At 38.8% G+C, this 25,362-nt stretch overlaps 1 protein-coding gene across 1 annotated transcript in view; it reads left to right on the top strand.

The window, feature by feature from the left end:
• LOC136867043 (globin) overlaps positions 1-23,203 on the top strand; it is a 45,822-nt gene extending 22,619 nt beyond the window's left edge. Inside the window, exons 3-4 of the mRNA XM_067144145.2 lie at positions 6,338-6,563; positions 22,805-23,203. Coding sequence (XP_067000246.2) covers positions 6,338-6,563; positions 22,805-22,960 — 382 coding nt within the window. The 3' untranslated portion in view covers positions 22,961-23,203. The remainder of the gene's footprint in view (positions 1-6,337; positions 6,564-22,804) is intronic.
• The last annotated feature ends 2,159 nt before the right edge of the window (positions 23,204-25,362 follow it).

Here is a 25,362-nt window from a genome sequence, read left to right as displayed (position 1 = left end):
ACCTAAGAATCGCTGCACCTAGATTTCTCCTCTGTTACCGCCTTCTTATATCCGTAACTCATACTATCATACTTTATTGAAGGGCATTAAATTTTCCAATACATCCATTTGGTATTTACTATTGTCCTATAAGGCCTATAATGCTGTCCTCAGTTATAATCTTATCTATATATTAAAAGAGTTTGGTAAATCTGTCCGTACCGGGCGAGTTGGCCGTGCGCGTAGAGGCGCGCGGCTGTGAGCTTGCATCCGGGAGATAGTAGGTTCGAATCCCACTATCGGCAGCCCTGAAGATGGTTTTCCGTGGTTTCCCATTTTCACACCAGGCAAATGCTGGGGCTGTACCTTAATTAAGGCCACGGCCGCTTCCTTCCAACTCCTAGGCCTTTCCTATCCCATCGTCGCCATAAGACCTATCTGTGTCGGTGCGACGTAAAGCCCCTAGCAAAAAAAAATCTGTCCGTCTGTTCTACCAAACCGATTTGTTTCATTTCTGTTTTATTCTCGCCGGAATTACCTGCTGGTGAATCACGAGACACTGATAGGTCTCTAAGTTCAGCCAACTTTGAGCAATCATAAAATTAAATCATTAAGTGATCACTCCAATAATTGCAGGCGAAGGATTACCCTAAACCGCAATACATTCTGTACTTAGCCTGTTGCTAAGCGACTAACACTTCCATTAATTTTCTGACATATGTGATTTTTATCCTCAATGATGTGATTGCATGCAGGCATGTTTGATTATTACCTGTCAAGCCGGAGAGTATACACTTCATTTGACAACGAAATAATACTATTCCCTGCTAGATACTCTTTGATTCTCTAAACTTTCCCGGCTTAAAACTAATGACAAAATTATAAGTCATTTCTACTTATACACTATATCAACATCTTGATAAATTGGGCATCAAAAGGATACTTGCACCAGTCAAACATGTGGAATACAATTATACTACTATAAAAGTCACTCTTCTCAAAGTTTTATCATAAATTCACAGTCTTAAATCAAATAACAAATTCATAATTCATTTATGTTGATATTCTACCTCAATGCCTTTATAAAATGGGGCGTAAAAAAGTAGCTTGCTCCAGTTACACATGTGGAGTAAAATTTTGCTGCTTTAAGATTAGTGTTGAAGTAGTGGCCTACTTGCGAGTTGTTATTGCTCTTTAATGCGAACCATGTGACCTTGTCGCAGTGGGGAGGATTGCGCGTCCCAATGAAGCAGATAGCTGAGCCGCAGGTGCAACCATATTGGATGGATATCTGTTGAGAGACCAGACTAACGAATGGTTCACCGACAGGGGGGGTAGCAGCCTTTTTGAAGTTACAAGGGCGACAGTCTAGAAAGATGATTGACTGATATGGCCTTGTAATAATACTCAACATGGCTTAGCTCTGTTGATACTGCTGCACGGCTGAAAGCAACGGGAAACTACAGCTGTAACTAACTTCCGAGAACATGCAGCTCTCTCTGTATGAATGATGTACTGATGATCGCTTCCTCCTGGGTAAAATATTCCGGAGATAAAATAGTCCCCCATTCACGAGACTACACGAGAAGGGGCAATCTTCAGGAAGGTGGATACTAACATTTTGCGAGTTGGAGCGTGGAATGTTAGGAGTTTGAATTGTTGTGGTAGGTTAGAGTATCTAAAAAGGGAAATGGATAGACTAAAGTTAGATGTAGTTGGTATAAGAGAAGTATGTTGACAGGAAGAACAGGATTTTTGGTCAGGCAACTACAGAATTATCAACACAGAATCAAACAGGGGAAATGCAGGAGTTGGTTTAATAATGAATAAGAAAATAGGGCAGTGGGTAAGCTACTACAACCAGCATAGTGAAAGGATTATTGTTGTCAAGATAGACACCAAACCAATGCCCACTATGACAGTGCAGATCTATGTGCCTACTAGTTCAGCGGATGATGAGGAAATCAAAAGAATATATGAAGAGATAGAAGATTTAATACACTATGTAAAAGGTGGCAAGAATCAATTGTGATGGGAGACTGGAATGCTGTGGTAGGCCAAGGAAGGGAAAGTAATGCAGTAGGGGAATTTGGATTGGGACAAAGGAACAAAAGAGGAAGTCAGCTGGTTGACTTCTGCACCAATCGAATTTAGTCTTTGCTAATACTTGGTTCAAATACCACAAACGGCGGCTGTACACATGGACAAGACCTAAAGACACTGGAAGGTATCAAATAGACTTCATTATGATTAGGCAGAGATTCAGAAACTAGGTATTGGTTTACAAAACCTTCCCAGGAGCAGACGTGGACTCTGACCACAACTTGTTGGTCATGAAATGCCATCAGAAGTTGAAGGAATTGAAGAAGGGAAGGAATCCAGTGAGATCTAGACAAGTTGAAAGAAAAGAGAGTGAGGGATTGTTTCAAGGAACATGTTGCACAAGGACTAAATGGAAAGGCTGAAGAAAACACAGTAGAAGAAGAATGGACAGTCATGAAAAAAGAGGTCAGTAGGGCTGCTGAAGAGGTGTTAGGAAGAAAGGAAAGATCAACTAAGAATCAATGGATAACTCAAGAAATACTAGACCTGATCGATGAACTGTGAAAATACAAGAATGAAAAAATGAAGAGGGCAGAAAAGAATACAGGCAATCAAAGAATGAAGTGGATAGGAAGTGCAGGGCAGCTAAGGAAGAATGGCTGATGGAGAAGTGCAAGGATGTTGAAAGTTGTATGGTCCTAGGAAAGGTAGATGCTGCATACAGGAACATCAAGGAGACCTTTGGAGAAAGGAATACTAGGTGTATGAATATTAAGAGCTCAGATGGAAAACCACTTCTAGGGAAAGAAGACAAGGCAGAAAAATGGCAGGATCATATCCAACAGTTGTATCAAGGTAAAGACGTAGATGATATGGTTTTTGAACAAGAAGAAGCTGTTGATGCTGAAATGGGTGACCCAATTTTGAGGTCAGAATTTGAAAGAGCTTTGAGAGACCTATATAGGAGCAAAGCACCTGGAATTGATGGTATTCCCTCTGAACTACTGACTGCTTTAGGAGAAACTACCATGGCGAGGTTATTCCATCTAGTGTGCAAGGTGTATGAGACAGGAGAAGTGCCATCTGATTTTCGGCAGAATGTTATTATACCTACTCCCAAGAAAGCCGGTGTTGACAAGTGTGAAAACTACCGCACCATTAGTTTAGTATCTCATGCCTGCAAATTTCTAACATGCATTATTGACAGAAGAATGGAAAGACAGTTTGAAACTGAGTTAGGACAAGATCAATTTGGCTTCAGAAGAAATGCAGGAACATGTGAAGCAATCCTGACTTTACGTCTTATCTTAGAGGATCGAATTAAGAAGGACAAGCCTACATACATGGTGTTCGTAGATCTAGAAAAGGCATTTGATAATGTTGATTGGACCAAGCTATTTGAGATTCTGAAGGTGATCGGGATCAGGTACCGAGAAAGAAGAATTATCTACAATCCATATTTTAAAAAGTCTGCAATGATTAGAATCAAGGACTATGAAAAAGAAGCAGCAATCCAGAAATGGGTGGGGCAAGGCTGCAGTTTGCCCTCCCTCCTTTTCAATGCTTATGTAGAACAGGCAGTAAAGGAAATGAAAGGAGAATTTGGAAAGAGAATCACAATCCAAGGAGAGGAAATCAATACCCTGAGATTTTCCCATGATATTGTTATTTTATCTGAGACTGCAGAAGATCTTGAGAAGTTGCTGAATAGTATGAATGAAGTCTTGGGTAAGGAGTACAAGATGAAAATAAAAAAGTCCAAAACAAAAGTGATGGAGTGCAGTTGAACAAAAGCAGGTGATGCAGGAAATTTTAGATTAGGAAATGAAGTCTTAAAGGAAGTGGAAGGATATTGTTACCGGTACTTGGTTAGTAAAATGACTAACGATGGCAAAAGTAAGGCGGACATAAAATGCAGGCTGGCACAAGTAAGGAAGGCCTTTCAAAAAAAAAAAAAAAAAAAAAAAGAAATTTGCTCACTTCGAATATTGATATAGGAATTAGAGGAATGTTTTTGAAGACTTTCATTTGGAGTGTGGCATTGTATGGAAGTGAAACATAGATGATAACTCGCTCAGAAAGAAAAAGAATAGAAGCTTTTGAAATATGGTGTTACTGAAGAATGCTGAAGGTGAGGTGGTAGATTGAATCACGAATGAAGAGATACTGAATTAAATTGGTTAGAGGGGATCTTTGTGGCTAAATTTGATAAGAAGAAGGGATAGAATGTTAGGACACATCTTAAGACACCCAGGACTTGTGCAGTTGTTTTTGAGGAAGTGTAGGGGATAAGAATGGTAGGGACCAAGATATGAATATGACAAGCAGATTAGAGCAGATGTATTATGCAGAAGGTATGTAGAAATGAAAAGGTTAGCACGGGATAGGATGGTATGGATGGCTGCTTCAAACCAGTCTATGGACTGATGACTCAAACAGCAACATTTCAGAACATTTCAGTGTTGGTTGTTGGTTGACTAGGGCAAATGTGGATTTGAACTGTGTAATGACAGTCTTGTTTATTATGTGAAGTTAATGGATTGTATGATGTTCCCGGTTTAAGTGAAAGCCATCTGAGCGCAGATCTCTATCTCCTCCCCACCCATTAGGATCTGGAAATCTCATCCCCAGTTTCCCACATACCCAGTCCATAGTCTCATTTAAATCCCCAATCACCTTCCAGTCAGTATACCTCCTGCACAGTATTCCAATGATAACAATCTCTGCTTCCTTAATCTTCACCCATGCTTCATTTACCAGATCTCACACATTCCTAACTATGTTGGTATTTATACCTGCTTGCTTTACGTTGTTGGTACCAATGTGAAACACTACCACCTTCTCTTTTCCCTCCTCTTTCTCTTCTACTTTCCTCAACATCTGCCTTAACCTAATTTCAGGATAACACACTATCCTGGTTCTCTTTCCTCCACACACTTTCCCCACATGTCTAACAGTTGATATTCTCAAAGTTCTATCATAAATTCACAGTCTTAAAACTAATGACAAGTTCGTAATCATTTCTATTGATATACTATATCAATGTCTTGATAAATTGGGCATCAAAAGGATACTTGCACCAGTCAAACATGTGGAATACAATTACACTACCATAAAATTCACTCTTCTCAAAGTTTTATCATACATTCACACTGTTAAAATCTAATAACAAATTAACAAATTTGTAATTCACTTCTGTTGATATTCTACACCAATATCTTTGTAAAATGGGACCTTAAAAATGTTGCTTGCTCCAGTTGAATATTAAGATTAGTGTTGAAGTAGTGGACTACTTGCTAGTTGTTACTGCTCTTTACAGTAATAGTTAGACTAGGAGGGAACTTTTCAGAGTTTGTGGTTGATTGACTATGGCAAATGTGGATTTGAATTGTGGAATGACAGTTTTGTTTATTACAAGAAGTTAATGGATCGTATGTTCCCTCGTGTCCTTGTAGGCAGTTTCCCAGCGGCCTTGTTGGTAGTAATCTGTAAAGCTATGCACTGAATAAATAACATTTTGTCTTAATTAACTCCTCAACTGAGTTTGGAATCAGGAAGGTCATCCAGCCATAAAAACATACTATAAAATATCATCCCAATCATGTATCAGGAAACGGGACTAAGGGGTACAATTTCTTTTTTAAATGCTATTTGTTCCGGGCGCTGACCTAGAAAGATCTTTTGCCCCTACTTGCACCATATGTGAGGAACCTGCGTGTATTTTATAAATGGCGGAAGTGTAAAGTGTTGAATGTGAGGAAAGGAATGTTAAGGACAACACAAACACCTAGTCCCAGGCCAGGGATATTAATCGTTTACAATTAAAAACCCCTGACCTGGCTGGGAATCGAACCCAGGGCCAGTGGATGACAGGCGGATGCGTTGCCCCCTATGCCGCGGGACCAGCCTAAAGGCATAGACATACAAACATTCATTCATAGAACACTTCTTGGCAATTTTGGATCATGCTCTAATGGAATGATTCTGATGACCTGTGGCCTCATTTTGAAGGCAATGAGATATCTCTTTGCTCTGGTACAAAACAATTCTGTCCTTATATCCTCCAGATACCCATTCTGGCATTTATTACAACTATTTTGGGCACACCTTGAATAAAATAATCACTGATATTAATTTTTAAGCATGCCTCAGGGCAGATTTTTGTTTACTTTTAGTAGTCACCTATCGTCTATTGATATAATTTCCTTTACTCTGAAATTATTGACCTTTTTTGATGTAACATTTGTGATAAAATATTGTTATTATGAGTATTGATGGTTTTAATAACTAACAACAGTGGATTTTATTGTTCCAGATTTTTCACATCTAACCCAGTGTATATTAAAAACTTCAAAGCATTCCAAAATATGGAGCTAAGTGAGCTACCTGGAAACAAGAAATTCCTTGCACATGCCAATGCAGTAATATATGCTCTTACAAGTATTGTGGACAACTTGGATGAAACAGAGGTCTTAGTAGAGATGTTACGTAAACTTGGAAAGAATCATGGCCAAAGGAACATTGAAAAGATTCAGTTCAATGTGAGTAATCATAACTTTTAAAATTATAATGTATTTCTATAATTGAGTCGTCCAGTTGCAAAACCCGTTATGTCCATTTTTTCTCAAAATGAGTTATCACTGTCATTGTATATAGCTCATCAAAATACACAATCCAGTAATGTAATACGTGAGTGAAGGCCATTTAATCCATACGTTTAAAGGTGACAAATAACTGAACTGCTGCAGAAGTCGTTATGTCCAGCGTGTGTTATGCAGCAAAGCTTATTATGTCCTAGAACCCTGTAAGAGGATCTTACTTACTCGAACAAAATCAAGCAACTGTATGATAAGAGGTGAAGCAAACTATAGCAGCAATTGTGGTGGAAGCAAAAAGCATAATGAAGCATGGAAAACCCTTTCCTGCTATTGTGCCAGTACCAGTAGAGAAAGAGAAAGAGAAAGAGAAAGAGAAAGAGAAAGAGAAAGAGAAAGAGAAAGAGAAAGAGAAAGAGAAAGAAAAGCTCAAAGACCTGAACAAATTGCTGACCAAACATTACGGGAAAGAGTGGATAAGGAACGATGACCTCACGTTCTACAAGACACTGTTTGACCAATGGCAAACTTTAAACAGTGAAATGCCAGAATATGTCATTGATGGGGGAGATTTTGTTGAGGACAATAACGGATTGTTAATACAAACTGCACAAAATATTAGAAAACTTATAAAACATTTTGAATGAATGATGATTTCTTGATGTAATCGTAAAATTAAAGAGCAGGGATTAAATATCAAAACATTATATCCTAACCTTAAAATTATTTCCATTAATGCTATTTTCATAGTGTAATACTTTCAAACATAGCCAATAAAACATGTTCACCATAAATCTGGACACTCTATTCCATATATTGCTGCACATAACTTTTATCTCCACAAAACTGCTGCAAAACTCGTTATGTCCAAATTTTTTTGTAAAAAACATGGGTTCTATAAGTTATATTTTGTGGAGATTTTGCAGTATAACGAAGATGAATGCTTACTGTTTAATTACAAAATTTCAACCTCCTATCTTTGTTGCATAACAGATGACAATTTTTTGCGCTTCCTGAAAAATTTGTTTGTCTGCAGGTAACAGGTTTTGCAACTGGACGACTCAATTCTGCTTGTAGTATTTGGTGACTAATTAATTACGGTATCTTTCAACTAAAGTTAACGATGATGCTTTCACAGCCCGTACTTGTAGACATGATATGGGCTTTTGGGCTTATGCCGTGTTAAGAAAACAAGGTGAAACTCTTTTACGTTTTGCAGAGAACTTTGCTCTGCATGTTCAGAAGAAAATCTTGACTGTTCACAAGGAAATCTTTTGCAATAATGAGGGTTTGAATTTAAGAATGTTTTACCATTGCACATGTAGTAGTCCACTCATTCATTACCAGGTGGCTTGCTGTATGCTGGCAAAACGTTTCAAGCGGGAGCTGACGACAACATTAAGCTCCAATTAAGATATTCTATCACACCGTATGTTCGTGAGAAGTATCAGAGAGTACATCAGACAAATCGGGGACGAATGTGGTAGAAGAAAGAAATACAAACTAATAAAATAAAATGCAATGAAAGACACCAGGATAGAATACAACAGAGCTGAAGGAGGGAAAAATGTATATGGATAAAACCAGAGGATGAAATGATGTGATGATGTGAGACTCTGTGAGAGTGGGGGGCATAACGGGTGTACACACATTTTGAAACTATGACATTAACACATACGGTAACATATAGCTTGGAATGAACCAACTGGTGATGACGAACGTACGAATTGGGAAAACACAGAAACGAAATAATAATATTCACTGATCAGCCAGAACATTATGACTACCTACCTATTATTAATATAAACCCATCCAGCGATAGCAGCGTCACCTGACGAGGAATGACTGCTGGTCAGACACACGCACAGTGTATGTAATATCCGTATGTTATCCGTGTGTAGAATGGGAGAAGGCGCGTGACCGAGGGCAGATTGTGATGGCCCGGAGGTTCGGCATGAGCATTTCGGAAAGTGCACGACTTGTCAGGTGTTCGAGGAGTGCTGTGGTAAGTGTCTTCAACAGGTGACGAAACCAAGGTGAAACCACTTTCAAACGTTGAGGGGTTGGGTAGCCACCCCTCATTACAGATGTCGGACGTCGTAGGCTGGCAGACTAGTAAAACAGGACAGGCGGCGAACTGTGGTGGAACTAACATCAGACTTTAATTTTGGGCAGAGTGCAAGTGTGTTTGAACACACTGTGCACTGAACACTCCTAAGGATGAACCTCCGTAGCCAACGACCCATGCATATGCTAATATTAACGCCACGACATCGGTAACTACGACTGAAATGGGCACATGAGCATCGTCACTGGACGTTGGCACAGTTGGAGAGCACTGCACAGTCTGATGAATCCTGATACATTCTTCATCATGCCGATGGTAGAATCCAAATCCATTGTCATCCAGGGGAACAGCTCCTTGACACCTGTACTGCGCGATGGAGACAAGCAGGAGGTAGCTGAATAATGCTCTGGAAAACATTCATGTGGACATCCACGGGTCCACTGGAGCTCGTGCAAGGTATCATGACAGCCACGTAGTATCTTACACTGATTGCATACCATATACACCCTTTCATGATGATCATGTTTCCTAACAACAGTGGCATTTTTCAAGAAGATAATGCACCATGTCACAAGGCCAGGATTTTTAAGGAGTGGTTTGAGGAACACAATGACAAGTTGCAATTGATGTGCTGGCCCCCCAAACACGTTAGATGTGATTGAACATGGCGTCAGAGCTCATTGCTCCCCTCCTCGGAATTTACAGGAATTGGGTGACTTGTGTATGCAGATGTGGTGGGATCTCCCTCCAGTGACCTACCAAGGCCTCATCGCTTCCATGCCAAGACGCGTCATCACTGTTATCCATGCCAAAGGTGGACATATCGGCTATTAGGTAGCTGGTCATAATGTTCTGGCTGATCAATGTAGAAAGGACAGGGAAGAGAATCACCTAAATAAATCCTTAATGACTGGCAACCACATATTACTTCATTGATAGCCAAAGTCCCTATTAAAAATGTTAAGAGTTTTACGTATTTCTACAGCTTCACGTATAATCCTAGACCTGTAGTGTTTAGTGTGGGTAAGAGCTGGAACATCTTGGAACACAACATTATGACTTGATGAGAGGGCTTTCTCAGCTATTGCTGACTTGTCTGGCTTGTTGAGATGGATATATCTTTGGTGTTCCTCGATGTGAGTCCCAATGGACCGGCATATTTGGCAAATTTATACTGCCCCCATTTACCCAGTCTAACTCATGTTTCCCAGCTGTCCCAGTTCTAGATGCATTTAAAGGACAAAGTTTGATGACAACACAAATAAAAAATATACATATAAATAACAGGCTTGACATTTATTTTAAAATATGCACAAAAGAAAAGCCATGATTTAACAAAAATAGTCTCTTGATACAGTAGACATTGCTTGAATAACTCACAAAATGTACCAATTTTTTAAAAATGTAGGTTTTTACAAAATTAAATTACTGGATTTGTGATGACAATGATGTATCTGGAATATTCTAAGTAAAAAGTAAAATAATAAAATTAACCATGTATTGCAGCTGCTGTGCAAAAATAAATAAGTGAAGGAACCTCCTTCCTATCCTTGAATAACTGATCTATCCTAATAAATTATCCCATAAATAGTCATTTCAACATCTTTAAACATAATACCAGCTGCATTACTTTGCAAAAGAATTAACTGTGCAATTTTGTACATGTGGTCGATGACCATGCTATCCATAAACCTATTTTGTACACTCTATTACAGTAGAAACACATGTCTATGTTGTCGATTACTTCCCAGGCATATTTGACATCATCTAAGCATCATAATAAATGTTCTTCAAATGCATATGTTCTCTCAACTGACTCAGGTTTCTGATTAACAAACTCGAATTAATATTTGACTCATAAACATCCTTAAAAATATTAATATTAGAATATTTGAGTCAACTATGAGCTTAAATAAGCCTTACAAGACGTTCATGAAAATTTACATTATAATAATTTCCTTTCCTAGTACGTGCTCGTTTTTAGAAAAAACTTTTGATCTTGTTCAGTCCAAACTAATTCACTTAATAAATGGATTGATCCTATAACTCATCTTTAAGAAATAAGCAAACAATCCTTGGTTAAAGAACAAAGGCATTGACAATGCCGGAATAATCTGGCACTCCGTGATGAACACGAGGTCAGATTAGGAACCACATTTCAAATAAATGACACTGAAAAATATTTCTAACTACAACCAGTATTACATGCAATCAGAATACTCAAAATTTATTTACAAGGTAATATTCAAATCCTAGGATTTATTTTTAGTCCTGAATTTTATGGGGAAAAGAAGGTTGGATTGCATCGAGTGATAATCTTCTATTAAATTCTATACTTCCAACAACTGATGTATGACTTGTGATTAAACATGAATTATCATTTAATTTACCTATGACATTACAATGATGATATATTCCAAAGTCATTTTGTCATTTAGAAGAATGGGTAGAAACAGTAAACATGCACAATACCGTGGTTAAAATTGATTCTACTCTACCACGTGGTCATTGAGTGTCTAGAAAGTTTATTATTATTCTTGAAATGCTGTAAAACGTTTCAATGCCTGCTCCACTTTCATCAGAATGCATTGTATCACATTACTAATGCTTTCAAAAATTATAACTTACATTTGCTTTCCAGGTAAATATTTCTACAGCTGAGCACAACTTCATTTTATTCAACATGAACAAATCTACTTTCATTTATCACTCACGACTTTTATGTTTCATTTCAACCCAATCTCCAATGTCGTTTTTATTATTCTTGATTTTTAAATCTACCATAGACGTCTGAAATACACATTACCAGAAAATGACACAATTTGCAATATCGGACGGCAATACAGTGAATGAAGCACAACTACTCCATCCTAGAATTTATCCCACAATGTTTCATGAAATTCCTAAATGATCATTTAAATTCTCAAAAATTATTAAATTAATAATTATTAAATTCTTACTTTAGAGATTACACTGGGATGGTAACATTTCAGAAGACAAACTACTGTACTTCTAGTCTAATAGAACTCAAACACATACGTTCACTTTCACATCTACCTGTGCCTGGGTGTTTCAAAACTACTATAACTAATAGAACTACAATTCTACTGAAGAAGGTCGTTAAATTTTCTAAACAGATGGACAGATAATATTCATAGAAGTGTACTCATATGTACTAATGAAACTCGGTTCCCGTTTGTGGTCTGCTAAATTTCTTGCACCTTCATGTTCTTCCCTTTGATGCTTTTTTGCTAGTAGTTTTACGTCGCACCGACACAGATAGGTCTTATGGCAACAGTAGGATAGGAAGGGCCTACGAGTAGGAAGAACGCGGCCGTGGCCTTAATTATGGTAAAACCCCAGCATTTGCCTGGTGTGAAAATGGGAAACCACGGAAAACCATCTTCAGGACCGCCGACAGTGGGATTCGAACCCACTATCTCCCGGATGCAAGCTAACAGCCGCGCGCCCCTAACCGCACGGCCAACTCGCCCGGTCCCTTTGATGCTGGCGGCGCTTACATGTTTTTTTTGGTAGGGGCTTTACGTCGCACCGACACAGATAGGTCTTATGGCGACGATAGGATAGGAAAGGCTTAGGAGTTGGAAGGAAGCGGCCGTGGCCTTAATTAAATTTCAGCCCCAGCATTTTCCTGGTGTGAAAATGGGAAACGACGGAAAACCATTTTCAGGGCTGCCGATAGTGGGATTCGAACCTACTATCTCCCGGATGCAAGCTCACAGCCGCGCGCCTCTACGCGCACGGCCAACTCGCCCGGTGCTTACATGTTTAGTGTAACATGTTTGCAGTTTGCGATGAATCCCACACTGATTGAAGTGGCCCTTTTGGAATTAAAGATGACACTATTAGGCTGGTACAGTCGTTCAATCCTTGGTCTGTCGTCCTCTTCCAGATGATTTTAGTGTAAGCTGAAACTGAACGAGAATTATGACAAGTTGGTGTCAGACCAAAATAAATATATCATGTCTCCAGCGAAACTTAACTTGGCTCTCTCTACGATGTGTAGTTTAAGAATATCTAGAATATACAGAAGGTTTGGACGGTTTCACTAGAGTTAAATATCATGTGGTCTGGAGGCTTGGCCCTTAGACACATTACAATTGGCGTTTTCACTACACACTTGCTTCACTTTGTAAAAGAAAAATTAAATGTATCCTCCTAATTCAGTACAAAACACAATTCCATCATTAGATGGAGCAATAAAATTCAAACATGTTTCGACTCGTTTGAGCCATCTTCAGTGAAATAAGGGCGAGGGTTAAAGTAATCTACATAATATAAGCTATAAATGTGCTAGAAACATAATGAAGGAGCAAATGAAAAGCAAAGGAGACATGACGGAAACAAAAACCAAACATTATACAATATTTGCATCACCAAAAGGAGCAATAAATAACTCGCTGAGACAAATCCAGTGAAAAAAGGTTAATATAAAACATAATTGAGTCCAAAAAGTGTGCTAGCCTAAGAAGAAAAGAAAAGAAAACAAATGGTGATGCAACAACGCCCCACGCATGCAGTCCTCCACACTCAGGGTCTTGACGGGTTCTTCTCGTTGTGGGAGCTATTTCAGAGAGTCGCAACGCCACAGCTAGCTAGTTTGTTTGAATAGGTCCTTAATTTAGGGTGGTTCGCATTCCTGTCCTTGAATGGTGGTGAAGTGCGTCGTTTACGAGAGGTCGAGTTGGGAATCCTATCGGGCGACCAAGCTTTCAACTCTAAACTGTGGAGCATCCACTCGATTCCGAGACGTGCTTGTGCAATATGGTTTCAAATCCGTCGATATCCTATCTATACTCCCTACTATCATGATTCATGTGATGCTTTCAGCAAAGTTAACCGCATTTCTAACGTTGGAATTGTCTTACAATCTATTGTGATCATGAGGTTGGCATTAATTCATAAGTTAGGTTGTTTACAGCTAATTAATTATGAAAGAATGGAGATATTCTCGATTGGATCTGATTTATTCAATGAAATGTCCCTATCTAAGACGAAACCAAAGCGTGCATTTAATCTTCCAAACACATGTAATTATTGCCATCATAACCAATCATTTATCTATCGCTAACTCAACGTAATACAGTGATATGGATTTATATATTTTCAACTCCCAAAAGCTAGTCGTGAACACGAACACCAGTTCACAGTAACAATTAATGAATATTAACCTTAATATTGACAACCATTATGAGATGTCGTTGTGTATGTTCTACCTGAATGAATCAACCTATATTATAATGCTCTTTGCCCAATTGCATTGTCATTGGCACCTTTGCGTCATACTTGGTACCATGCATGGCGTACATTTTGAGAAGCTTTTACATTAATTTTCGTCGGTTGGGTCCAGTCACTAATGCTTTTTCATGGATCGATTGAAATAAACTGAAATTAAATGATCACTACTACATCCTAAGTAAATTACGTTGTCCCGAAGACGCTCGCATCAACGCAACAACTGCACAACTACCCTCACACATACCTTCGAGGATCAGTGTACCCTAGTCAATAATGGATGATATGGATGATGAAATGACAATACATATTATCAACAAGACATATTCACATTCAAATATATAAGTGTGGCCAGTATCCAGTAATCGGGATATAGTGGATTCGAGCCCCAATGTCGGCAGCCCTAAAGATGGTTTTCAGTGGTTTCCCATTTTCACACCAGGCAAATACCGGGGCTGTACCTTAATTAAGGCCACGGCCGCTTCCTTCCAGTTCCTAGGCCTTTCCTATCCCATCGTCGCCATAAGACATATCTGTGTCGGTGCGACGTAAAGCAAATAGCAAAAAAAAAAAAAAAAAAAGCATTCAAATATCAAATCAAAGTATCACATGATATCTACACTACGTATTAATTAACCATTATGTCCATGAAGTACTGCTCTTAACCTAAACCAGATATCACGGTACACATCCTCGTATCCATGTGTGTGGTGGATTTCCTATGTGGCACAAGCATATCGCTACAAAACCGGCCGAAAACATAATGAACGAAACGTGAATCTCGAATACGGTAATCATGACGTCGTGTTAATAAATCAAATCATAATATTCAACACAGCCTCGCAGTTAGTAATCATCACCACCATAACTCCAATATACACTTATACTACGCGCACTTTATCTTGAGCCCGGATCTCCATAGTAACGAATGGGAACTAGGGCTCAAGATAAAGTGCGCGTACTATACATATGTGAGATTCATATCCATTAATATCACTTGACTTTAAAATAAACACAACACACCTGAATGGCACATGCTTCGTGGCGGATTACCTAGTGAATGATCAACACATCTCACACGAATTCCATTACTTTCAATACACAGCACATCACAGTATAGAACCATTTAAGTACACATGAGCTCACCACAAGCTTCGTTAGCATATCACAGTATCATACAACACTGACTTCCTATCTACCACAATAATTATCAACATCGCAGGCACTTAATATTCGCTTGGCTTACACATCATTGCTTATCTATTCGTATAATGACGACTCATTTTATTATTATCACTCGTAGCTTCACACTAATGCATTAGGCCTACTTACCTGCATAATGTCTTCTTTTAATACCACGATATGCCGTAATCCCTTGCTCATCATAATAATAAATATGTTGTGCTTTATACTCGACGAATAATTCGCCATTGAATTCACGTTCACTCACATATTATACGCAACAAATCACATAACCATTACCCGTGCGTAGCTAGCATTTACTTCACAACATAGATATGCCTAAGTTATATACCAACTGTGGCACATATTCCCGCACAAGCTTGTAAATCACGCACAAGCTTGTAAATCACACATCAGTTACGATACACATTGGTATAAACAACGTCGAAGTCGACTCCCTTCAATAATCAATCACACACGCACATAATACCGTGAAAATTTACAATAACATTTCGCCAAACGCGTATATAAATCGTTACATGCCAAATAATTCAGTATATCATTCGCTTATTGTGCACTTATTCTCACGTTTCAACGAACTACTCCAGGACATGACTTAACACTACTATATTACATCATTACTACTAAGAAATGCAACAAATCTACCATGAAAGGGCATTATGAATGTTAGGATGTTCACTGACTTGCAGACCAGGGTATTGGGCAGCGCATGGTCTAGGAAATCCTCCTCGTAACCACGCCATTGTCTCGGCTGGAGCCCGCCTTCACATTTTAGCTCTCCATATTAATATTACCTGGATTCATTTTCGAAACCATCTTATTATTCTCACGTAGCTCACACCTGAAACAATCTAGTATACGTTCACCAAGTTTACACATAATCATTATTATATTCAACAAGACATATGCTCCTTGATGTAAGTAATTATTCACAAGATACCGACATTAACTTCTCAATTGCGTCGTTGATTTCACGTACTGGCTTGGCTTTGTACAATTACATGAGCAGGCTTGCGATAGATGGTATGTCCTAAGGAGCCGTCTGGTTTCTTTCTCACTAGAACATCAAAGAAAGGAAGGCATCTGTCCGACTCCATCACCATAGTGAATTTAATTGAAGGGTGTAGCTGATTCAAATGGTTTTAAAATGCGCAAGTTTCTCCACCAAATAGGTTTGACGGACGCGGAAGCAATAGCCTCCTCTCAAAATGCTTCATAAAGAAGTTAGCCACTACTGGCGAGAGTGGACTTCCCATAGCCACCCATCCGTCTGTTTGTAAAATTGCCCACCCCACAAGAAATAGCTTGAAGTCACGCAGTGGTGACATAGCTTAGTAATGTCCTCAGGGAACAGATGCTCTATGAGAGACATGACAGAGTCAATCGGTATTTTGGTGAACAAGGACTCCATATCGAAGCTCACCAGAAGTGCATTGGGTTGAAGGGTTATGATTATAAACTTATTGACGAAATACAAAGAGTCCCTAACGTACGATTCAGTATATGTGGCTGAATCAACTTGCTTAATTATTTAGCAAAAGCATACATACGAGAACCTATCGTACTAACAATTAGTCTGAGGGGAATGTCTTCTTTATGGAACTTCGGATGTCCATATAATCTAAGTGGCACTGTATACCCCAGAGTCAAATATTTATCACCCTCTTTCGAAACTGAGGATTGCTGTAAGAGCTTCACAGTGGCGTTGGACACATAAGTAGTAGGGTCATGTGAGCTCACTCTGTAAATAGGCTCTGACAACATAGCCGAGATTTTGTTCTGATACTCGTCAGTGTCCATTAACACCATTTCTTTATCCTTATCAGCTGAGAGAATGGTCAGTTCAAGGTCATTTATAAGTACCGTCAGAGCTCTTCTCTTGTCTCTAGTTAAATTATTGAAAAATACGAATTTCACTTTTGGTCAGTATTGAAAATTAAGTTAATAATATATTATGGTTCCACCTATTCAATACAATAACATTTAGTAATGCGAGGTTACATCACAAGTCGATTACAAATGGTACCGGTTTTAACTCCAGATCTGCGTCATCGTCAGCCGGTCGTTCAAAAGGTACAAGATAAAAGCAATGCTCAGATGAATAACAAGTAACGTAACAGATATAAAGATTTTTTCAAGACGAAAGTTTGTGTGGAGCTATATGAAACTTGAGTAAAAAGCACTAGGTTTTAAATGTCTTTAAAATCTTGATGTGAAAATGAATACATAGCTCGATGTTCAATCTTATATTCGTATGTTTGATATATTAAGATGCAAATAGCTAGTTGTCTTGTTATGCAGAAAAGTTCAAATTAAACACCATTGTGAAGAGAAATAAGTAAAACAGAGTACAGTGTTAGAACAATTGAGAATCACATTCGACAAATGAAGGTAACTTTAAGATAAATGCTCGAGTAGTTCTTGAGGTGGTGAAGAGATCAATTTGAAGGTCATATTGTTCTGAACCAAGGTTGATTTTAATTTCCAGTTTGATGCGGAAATAGAAAGACACAATGCGAGTAATAAAAGCCAATTTATATGAAGGAAATATTTTAAAGGCAATGAATTGATCGAGAAAATTATAATATATAACTCGCATTGCACACCGTGATACAGTGAGGGGCTGAATTTGGAAATGTGTAAGAGAGCGGAAAGGGAAAGAGGAGAAAGGGAGAGGGGAAGGAGAAGGAGGGAAAGAGGGAAAGGAGGAAAGGAATGTGAATTTAAGGCGGGACAGGTGGATGAGGTAATGGGGGTAAAATATGTGGATGGGTACAATGCAAGGTGTGGAACATCGAATTTGAGTTTAATGATTTAACACTTTTAAGAATGACGATAAGAAAATTGAAAAGAATACTTGGTTTCTCTAAAATGTCATTTAAATTGAAATTAGGATTAAAATACTAGTCGAGATGAATGTAATGTTTTTAGGTTGTGTTAAGTAGGGGGTCTTTGTTTATTATTTCCATTATTTGCATGTCCTGTTCTATGTTGGTTCTATGTTTAGAATCATGTATATGCTGTCCTATTGAAGAGAATCTATTGTATTTTAAAGCATTAATATGTTCTGAATATCTAATAGTAAAATTACGCCCGGTCTCTCCAACATACGAAGAACTGCAGTTGCTGCATTTAAACCTGTAAACCCCAGATTTAGAAAAAAAAACTGGCCTCGGGCATTTTGGTGGAGATCTCTCTTGATTTCTTAGAATACACAAAAATTGATAGTAATAGTTTAACTAATATCCTCTTTTGGGCCAGATATGTTGATGATACGCTAGTTATTATTAATGAAGGAATTACTAACATGGCTTCTACACTTCTTCTTCTCAACAACATTGACTCTCATATTAAATTTACTCTTGAATCTGAAACTAACAAAGCTATACATTTTTTAGATTTAACCAATTACAGACATCCTTCCACTTTCTCCTAAAACATTTATAGAAAACCCACGCAAACATCAACCACCATTCGACAAGGCTCTTCGCATCCGCAAGCACACAAACATGCAACTTACAATAGCCTAGTCTTTTGTGCCTTTAATATTCCTGTGTCCAAAAAATATTTAAGTAATGAATTGAATACTATACGCGCTATTGCTAAATTCAACGGCTATAACAACGTTTTCATAGATCGTATACTTAACAAATTCAAGCACCATCCCAAAACCACTTTAACGATAGAAAAACTCAATGCCTCCGCATTTTCCACTTTTACTTTTAATAAAGATGTTTATAAAGTCACCAACATCTCCAAAAAGCACAATGTAAAAATAACTTTTAGAACTAACAACAGGAATGTAGATCACTTACATAACTCTACCTTGGTGAACAAATCCAATGTTTCTTAAAAATCCGGGGTTTACAGATTTAAATGCAACAACTGCAGTTCTTCGTATGTCAGATAGACCGGGCATAATTTTACTATTAGATATTCTGAACATATTAACGCTTTAAAATACAATAGATTCTCTGCAGTAGGACAGCATATACATGATTGTAAACATAATTTTACCAACAGGACATGCGAATACTTGAAATAATAAACAAAGGCCCCCTACTTAACACAACCAAAAATTGTTACATTCATCTTGACCAGTATTTTAATCCTAATTTCAATTTAAACGACATTTCAGAGAAACCAAATATTACTTTCTTATCTTCATTTTTAAAAGTGTTAAATCTTTAAACCCGGAAGGACGTGGGTTCGAATCCCCGTCAGAAAGTCGTAAAATGTAAGAAACGAGATTTCCACTTCCGGAGGTGCATATGGCCCTGAGGTTCACTCAGCATACACCAACAATGAGTACCAGGTTAATTCCTGGGGGCGTAGGCAGCCGGACGTAGAGCTAACCACTCTACCCCATCACGTGCCGAGGTTAACAATGGTAGAAGCCTTTACCTTCCACTCCTCCAAGGGCCTTCATGGCCTGTACTGAGGTGACTTTGCTTTGCTTTTAAATCTTTAAACTCAAATTCGATTTTCCACGCCTTGCATAGTACTCATTCACGTCTTTTACCCCCATTACCTTATCCACCTGTCCCGCCTTAAATTCACTCCGCGATAAAATAATACAACATGAGCTCAAGCGGTATGATAATGAAGCGACATGAGTGAAAGATCTCGGACGGCACACAGCAAACAATCTCTCACACACACACACACACACACACACACACACACACACGCACACACACACACACACACACACACACACACACACACACACACACACACACACACACACACACACATGAATCCGTGTCACCTTCTGTTCTTAAAACGAACATAGTGGATCGGTAAATGAAAATACTGAAAGAAGCATGTAAAAGTAAAGTTAACACACAAATAAATTAGAAACACATGTAATGAGGGAAGCCTTTCTAACCCAACCATGGTGAGCACAGAATGTAGCAATAATAAAACCAAGAGAAGATTAAAGAAAAATAAATACCTCGATTACATAAGCAATTAACATTCTCGAAAGACCGAAATGTGTACAAAGACACCTTGAATCTGTTAAAATATATTTTATATGCCACAAAGGCGACTTGGAAATCCAATCCTTCCATCTTCTCAAGTCAGAACTCTCTACACAACCCACCAGAAGATAACCCAACAAGAACGGGGCTGAAAAGAAATGCTCTGACCTATGCTAACATATGAGATGCCATCTACCGGAATAAGGAAAGATTACGCAGACGCAACAACACAGGCAGGGAAGTGTAACAGTTCATAGATACAAGAGTTCGCTAGGAACGTGAAGACTTCAGAACAGGAAAACGTACCATAAAATGGTGCGGTTGACAATCTATCAAAGCATCTTTTTTCTCGGATACAGTATTGATTGTGCTCGATTTAAAATTCCATCTTGTGGCTCCAGCAACATGTATCCGTTTAGCCACACAAAAATCTAAAACAGACACTCTTTGGGGTGATCGGGAAAAGAATGCCGGTATTGAAGACAAATTTGCAAAAAATATTCTTGCTTTCCTATTTTGCTTAGCCACTTTCTCCTTTATCAAATTACGATGTTGTGCAAAGCAATGTATAAAATTGGCGTTCGGGTACACTTCCTTAACTTTCGTCTGCACGCCACTGACGGCACCACTCATAACAGTCGCATCATCGTACGTCTGGGCAATGACTTTATTCTTCTTATCTTTCAGAATAACGCCAAGCTGGGAAAGAATACATTCTGAAATAGCCTCTGCATTTTGACCAGAAGGATTAAAAAATCCCCAAAACTGTTCTGCAACATTACCTTGAGAATCACAGTACCTTAGCACAAGAACAAGCTGAAATCCATCCGACACATCCGTCGTCTCGTCAGCCATGTATGCTAAAAATTGAGACACGGATACCTCTTCCAAAACAGTCTCTCTGCATACCTCCAGCATACACTGCAACAATTCTTCCTGGATGATTTTCGATGTTCCTTTGAAACACGAAGCACTCTCTAGATGTGACTTAAAAACAGAGTCTAGTTCACTCGTGTATTTAATTAAATTCAGAAACATACCAGGAGTCGGAGTCTGGCCTCTCAACGCCAGTTCGTTTGACCCACAAAACTTAATACAGTTTATTATTCTGGACAGTACTTGCCGATTTTTGCTTACTTCATTATTATGACGCTGTACAGATTCCTCATAGGCTTTACTTAAACCCTGGCGTACATCTACGGAACCTAGAAGAGCTAAGTCTGGCACACTGTTCACATGTTTTTCTGATTTTTCATGTTTCTCTATTTTATCACTAAGTCTCTTCAGATCACGAACTCATGCATAAACCCACGCACTGTTTGCTCCTTCACTGGCACTTCCAAAAATAAGGCACGAGAAACAAAAAAGCGCATTTTTAACTTCGCACCCACACAACCATTCATGTTTACTATATTCATCTGGATTGAAAATTCTTGTGTACTCCTTGTCACGGCTCTTACCAGTCTGGCAGATTTTCAATTCTGGGGTAGGGCTACCTCAAGCTTTAATATCCCACTTTTCATTTAGGGTTGAACTGTTAAGTTTGATAGTTTTTAAGAACTGTACTGGGTTAAAAATACTCAGTTGTTGTTAGAACTTCTACTATTCGCGATCGGTGGACAACAAATAAGACACCTATTCTATCCTCCTTGTAAGACACACTACTGGTCTGACCACTAGAGCGGGCTTGGCGGGCACCTTATAGCGCACACGGAGGGGGAAGCGTATCAAAGCCTTATCGCCGGATAACAGAGCCATGTCCTGGCAGTCCCAAGAGAGGGAAGTGGAATCATACAACATTATCATGTGAAGAGAAGCATTCAATTATTGCGCTATTCCGGAGTTGAGAATCAGGTGTTAAACGAACTCGCAGAACGGATTGGCAATATTTCCCTATTGAATATGTATTGTTGCTTCGTGTAAATTACGTGTGAAGAACCGGGGGAGGGGGGCTGCAGTCCTGCAGACCACCCACTAAATCCGCCAGTGGTTATATTGCAGGCTGTACCTTAATGAAGGCCACAGCCCCTATCCCATGCTTCCATTTCATGGCCATTTCTGTACAGCATCTGTACTGAAAGGGCAAAGAGACTCTGGATTAAAATTTTGAAGAGTTCTTCTTTTTAAGTTTACTCCAGTTAGAAGCTGTGATATCTAACATTCATTTTCGGCACACAGACTTATATACTGGGAAAAGCAAAATTCTTTTATAACCAAATTTGAAAGAAAACTTTTGTGATTTACTATCATTTGAATATGGCAGAAGTTCTTAAAAATACTGTTATAAATTTAATGTTAGAAAAAGTGTTTTCATTTTCACAGCAAAAGTATGGTTAGAATTATTTGAATATTGCATCCTCTATCTCGTGGACATTAATTTATACATTCTTCTGTAATTGATTGTAATTGTTTCAAACTGCACTAAGAGCATCATGAATTGTTCAGTTTTTAATGCATAGCTAAGTGACAAATGTTTAAGTTCTTAGTACCATATTCAAATGGATTTTAGTGCATTGTTGCATGCATACTGTATTTTGGACCTTTTTAATGCATATGAATCACTGGAATAGTTATATGTCTTCAAACTACCATCACGGGCTGTTACGCTTATTTTTGAAGCACTGTTTTCATTATTTCAGTTTATTCCATGTCTGGTTTTCTGTATTCTGTTGCAGAGACTGAGATTTGCACTGATGGAATATCTTAAGGAAAATCTAGGCAGGGAAGTTATGACACCTGAGGCTGAAGAAGCTTGGAATGAAGTCCTCGATGTTGCCTTCTCCATTATCTTTGAAGGTGTTGAATTGGGGATGAAAAATGCTATTTATTAAAAAAATCAGAACTTATTGACAGCATTTTTTGCGTTTATAATTTCATGTGAATCAGTAATTTAAAAAATCCAATTTGTTTATGTCTAGTCGTGAGATCATCTCTTTCCCATAATGCCCTAGCTCCCTCTCTCAAAAATACATAGATAGTATTTTAATACAAGCTGATAAAATGCACTAGTAAAGCCAAGGAAATACAGAAAAATCTTGTTCAAAAAATTAAGATAGTTTCACTTAACTCTATTCCTTGCCTACAGATGGAAGTTAAGTAGATCTTCAAAACAGACCTGTTTTGATAACAAGTCCAGAATATGAGATTATTGAGTGATAGGCGTTTTTGCATGAACCTAGAAATACAGAAAGTTAAGAGTGTCTATTTTATAAATTCATTCGTCATCACAAAACAACCTCTCAGGAAAATTTTCATTGAAAATCATTCCTATCGCTGTTTACTGTTGAATTATTTTCAGATTGTGATTGTAATTCATCTTTTTAATTTTCGAAAAAAAATTTAGTCCAAAAGTAGCACTTTGAATACAAGTCTTTTGACGACAATTACGGCAGAGTTCTTACCGGCGAACCTCACTCCTGGCCTTTTCCTAATTACTTCCCGCCTGGTGGCTATGATCATTAAGACGTCTTGTCTACTTGGTCTGAGACCGTGGTCAGCCAGTTCGAGTCCCGTTGGTTGAAAACATTTTGACCATCAGAATGTTGGTTCTCAGGGTAGGAGAGGTGGTGGTATACAATTTGTAATCACTAGATTGTGTGCCAAAAGCCTGGATTCAATTCCAAACCTCTTCGCAGTGTTCATATGGAGTGATGGCTTATGATGCTGAGTTGATTGTGATTCATCCATCAGATGGGGACATAAAGCTTTGAGCAGACCTCTTCGTGTTATTCGATAGGAGTGGGCTACATGCCAACAACGGTTTTCACCCTCTCCCTACCTCATTATCGTCATCCCACATTGAGACGCGCAGGTCGTCCATCGGCGTCAAATAGAAAGACCTTCACCAGGTGAGCCATGCATATCCTCGGACACTCCCAGCACTAAAAGCCATACGATAAGTAAGTAATTAAAAAAACAAACTCACCTTCGTACAGGCCATGAAGGCTCTTGAAGGGGTAGAAGGTAAATGCTTCCACTACCATAACCTCGGCACTTGATGTGGTAGAGTGGTTAGGTCTAAGACAAGCCGCCTTTGCCCCCAGGAATTAACTTGGTACTCATTTTTGGTGTAGGCTGAGTGAACCTTAGGACCATATGAACCTCTGGAAGTGGAAATGAATGAATGATAATCCACAGCCTGTTTTCAGTCATTCGACCAGGTCAGGAATGGAATTAATGAAGCCCCTATCTAACAGCGAGGATAGGAAATGTGCCGGGTGGCGAAGCCTGTTGCACTCCTCTGGGCCAATGATAAATGACTGACAGATGAAATGAAATTTTAATGGAGAGTGTTGCTGGAATGAAAGATGACATAGAAAACCGGAGTACCCGGAGAAAAACCTGTCCTGCCTCCACTTTGTCCAGCACAAATCTCACATGGAGTGACCGGGATTTGAACCAAGGTATCCAGCGGTGAGAGGCCGGCGTGTTGCCGCCTGAGCCACGGAGGCTACGAAGTGGAAATCTCGTTTCTTAAATTTTTCAACTTCCTGATGGGGAATCGAACCCAGCACCCCTTTACCGTCTCGACCAGGCAGCCCCTAGGGTAAGTAAGTAAGTAAGTACTTCCTAATTACTTGGGTTTGGCAACACATATGGATTTAGCCCAGTTTTACAGGGGGATGCCCTTTCTGACACCAAGCTCATATGGAGGGATATCTTCACTACTACATGTTTCTGTGGTAGTTTTGCAAGTCATCAATGATTGATTGATTGATTGATTGATTGATTGATTGATTGATTGATTGATTGATCGATCGATAGTGTGGTGTGTTGTGATGAAGAGGTGCATATTAAGACAAAGGCAAACACTACAACTAGCTCCCCAGTCAGTAGAATTAATCGGACATGGCTAGAACCCCCAGCCTGACTGAAAATCCGAGCTTGGTCCTCTGAACTGAAGCCCTGCTATGCTCACCATTTAGCAAAGGTGTCTGAACAATAACATGGATATGTTTTTGAACTGGGGTTCTGTTCGGAATTAGCATCATCAATTTAGCGTAGAAAATTTTTGCGTGGACCAGGAAACCGTGGTAACCAGGCAACCAGTGTTCGCCATCTTCTTCCTCACGTTATTACCGTGTGCCAGAACTTTCCCTTCTATATACAGTAGGTACAAATGGCACCGTGCTTGAAACGAGTTTCCGCTCTCTTTGAATGGCGTTTCGTCCACACATGGTAGAGTCACTGAAGGCAGTCGAATTTGTTTTCATAATATGTATCTTGCAAATAT

Source organism: Anabrus simplex, chromosome 3, assembly GCF_040414725.1.
Source record: "Anabrus simplex isolate iqAnaSimp1 chromosome 3, ASM4041472v1, whole genome shotgun sequence".
NCBI classification, from domain to species: Eukaryota; Metazoa; Arthropoda; class Insecta; order Orthoptera; family Tettigoniidae; genus Anabrus; species Anabrus simplex.
Note: the sequence above shows the minus strand (reverse complement) of the source record. Positions and strands in the feature narration are given on the sequence as shown.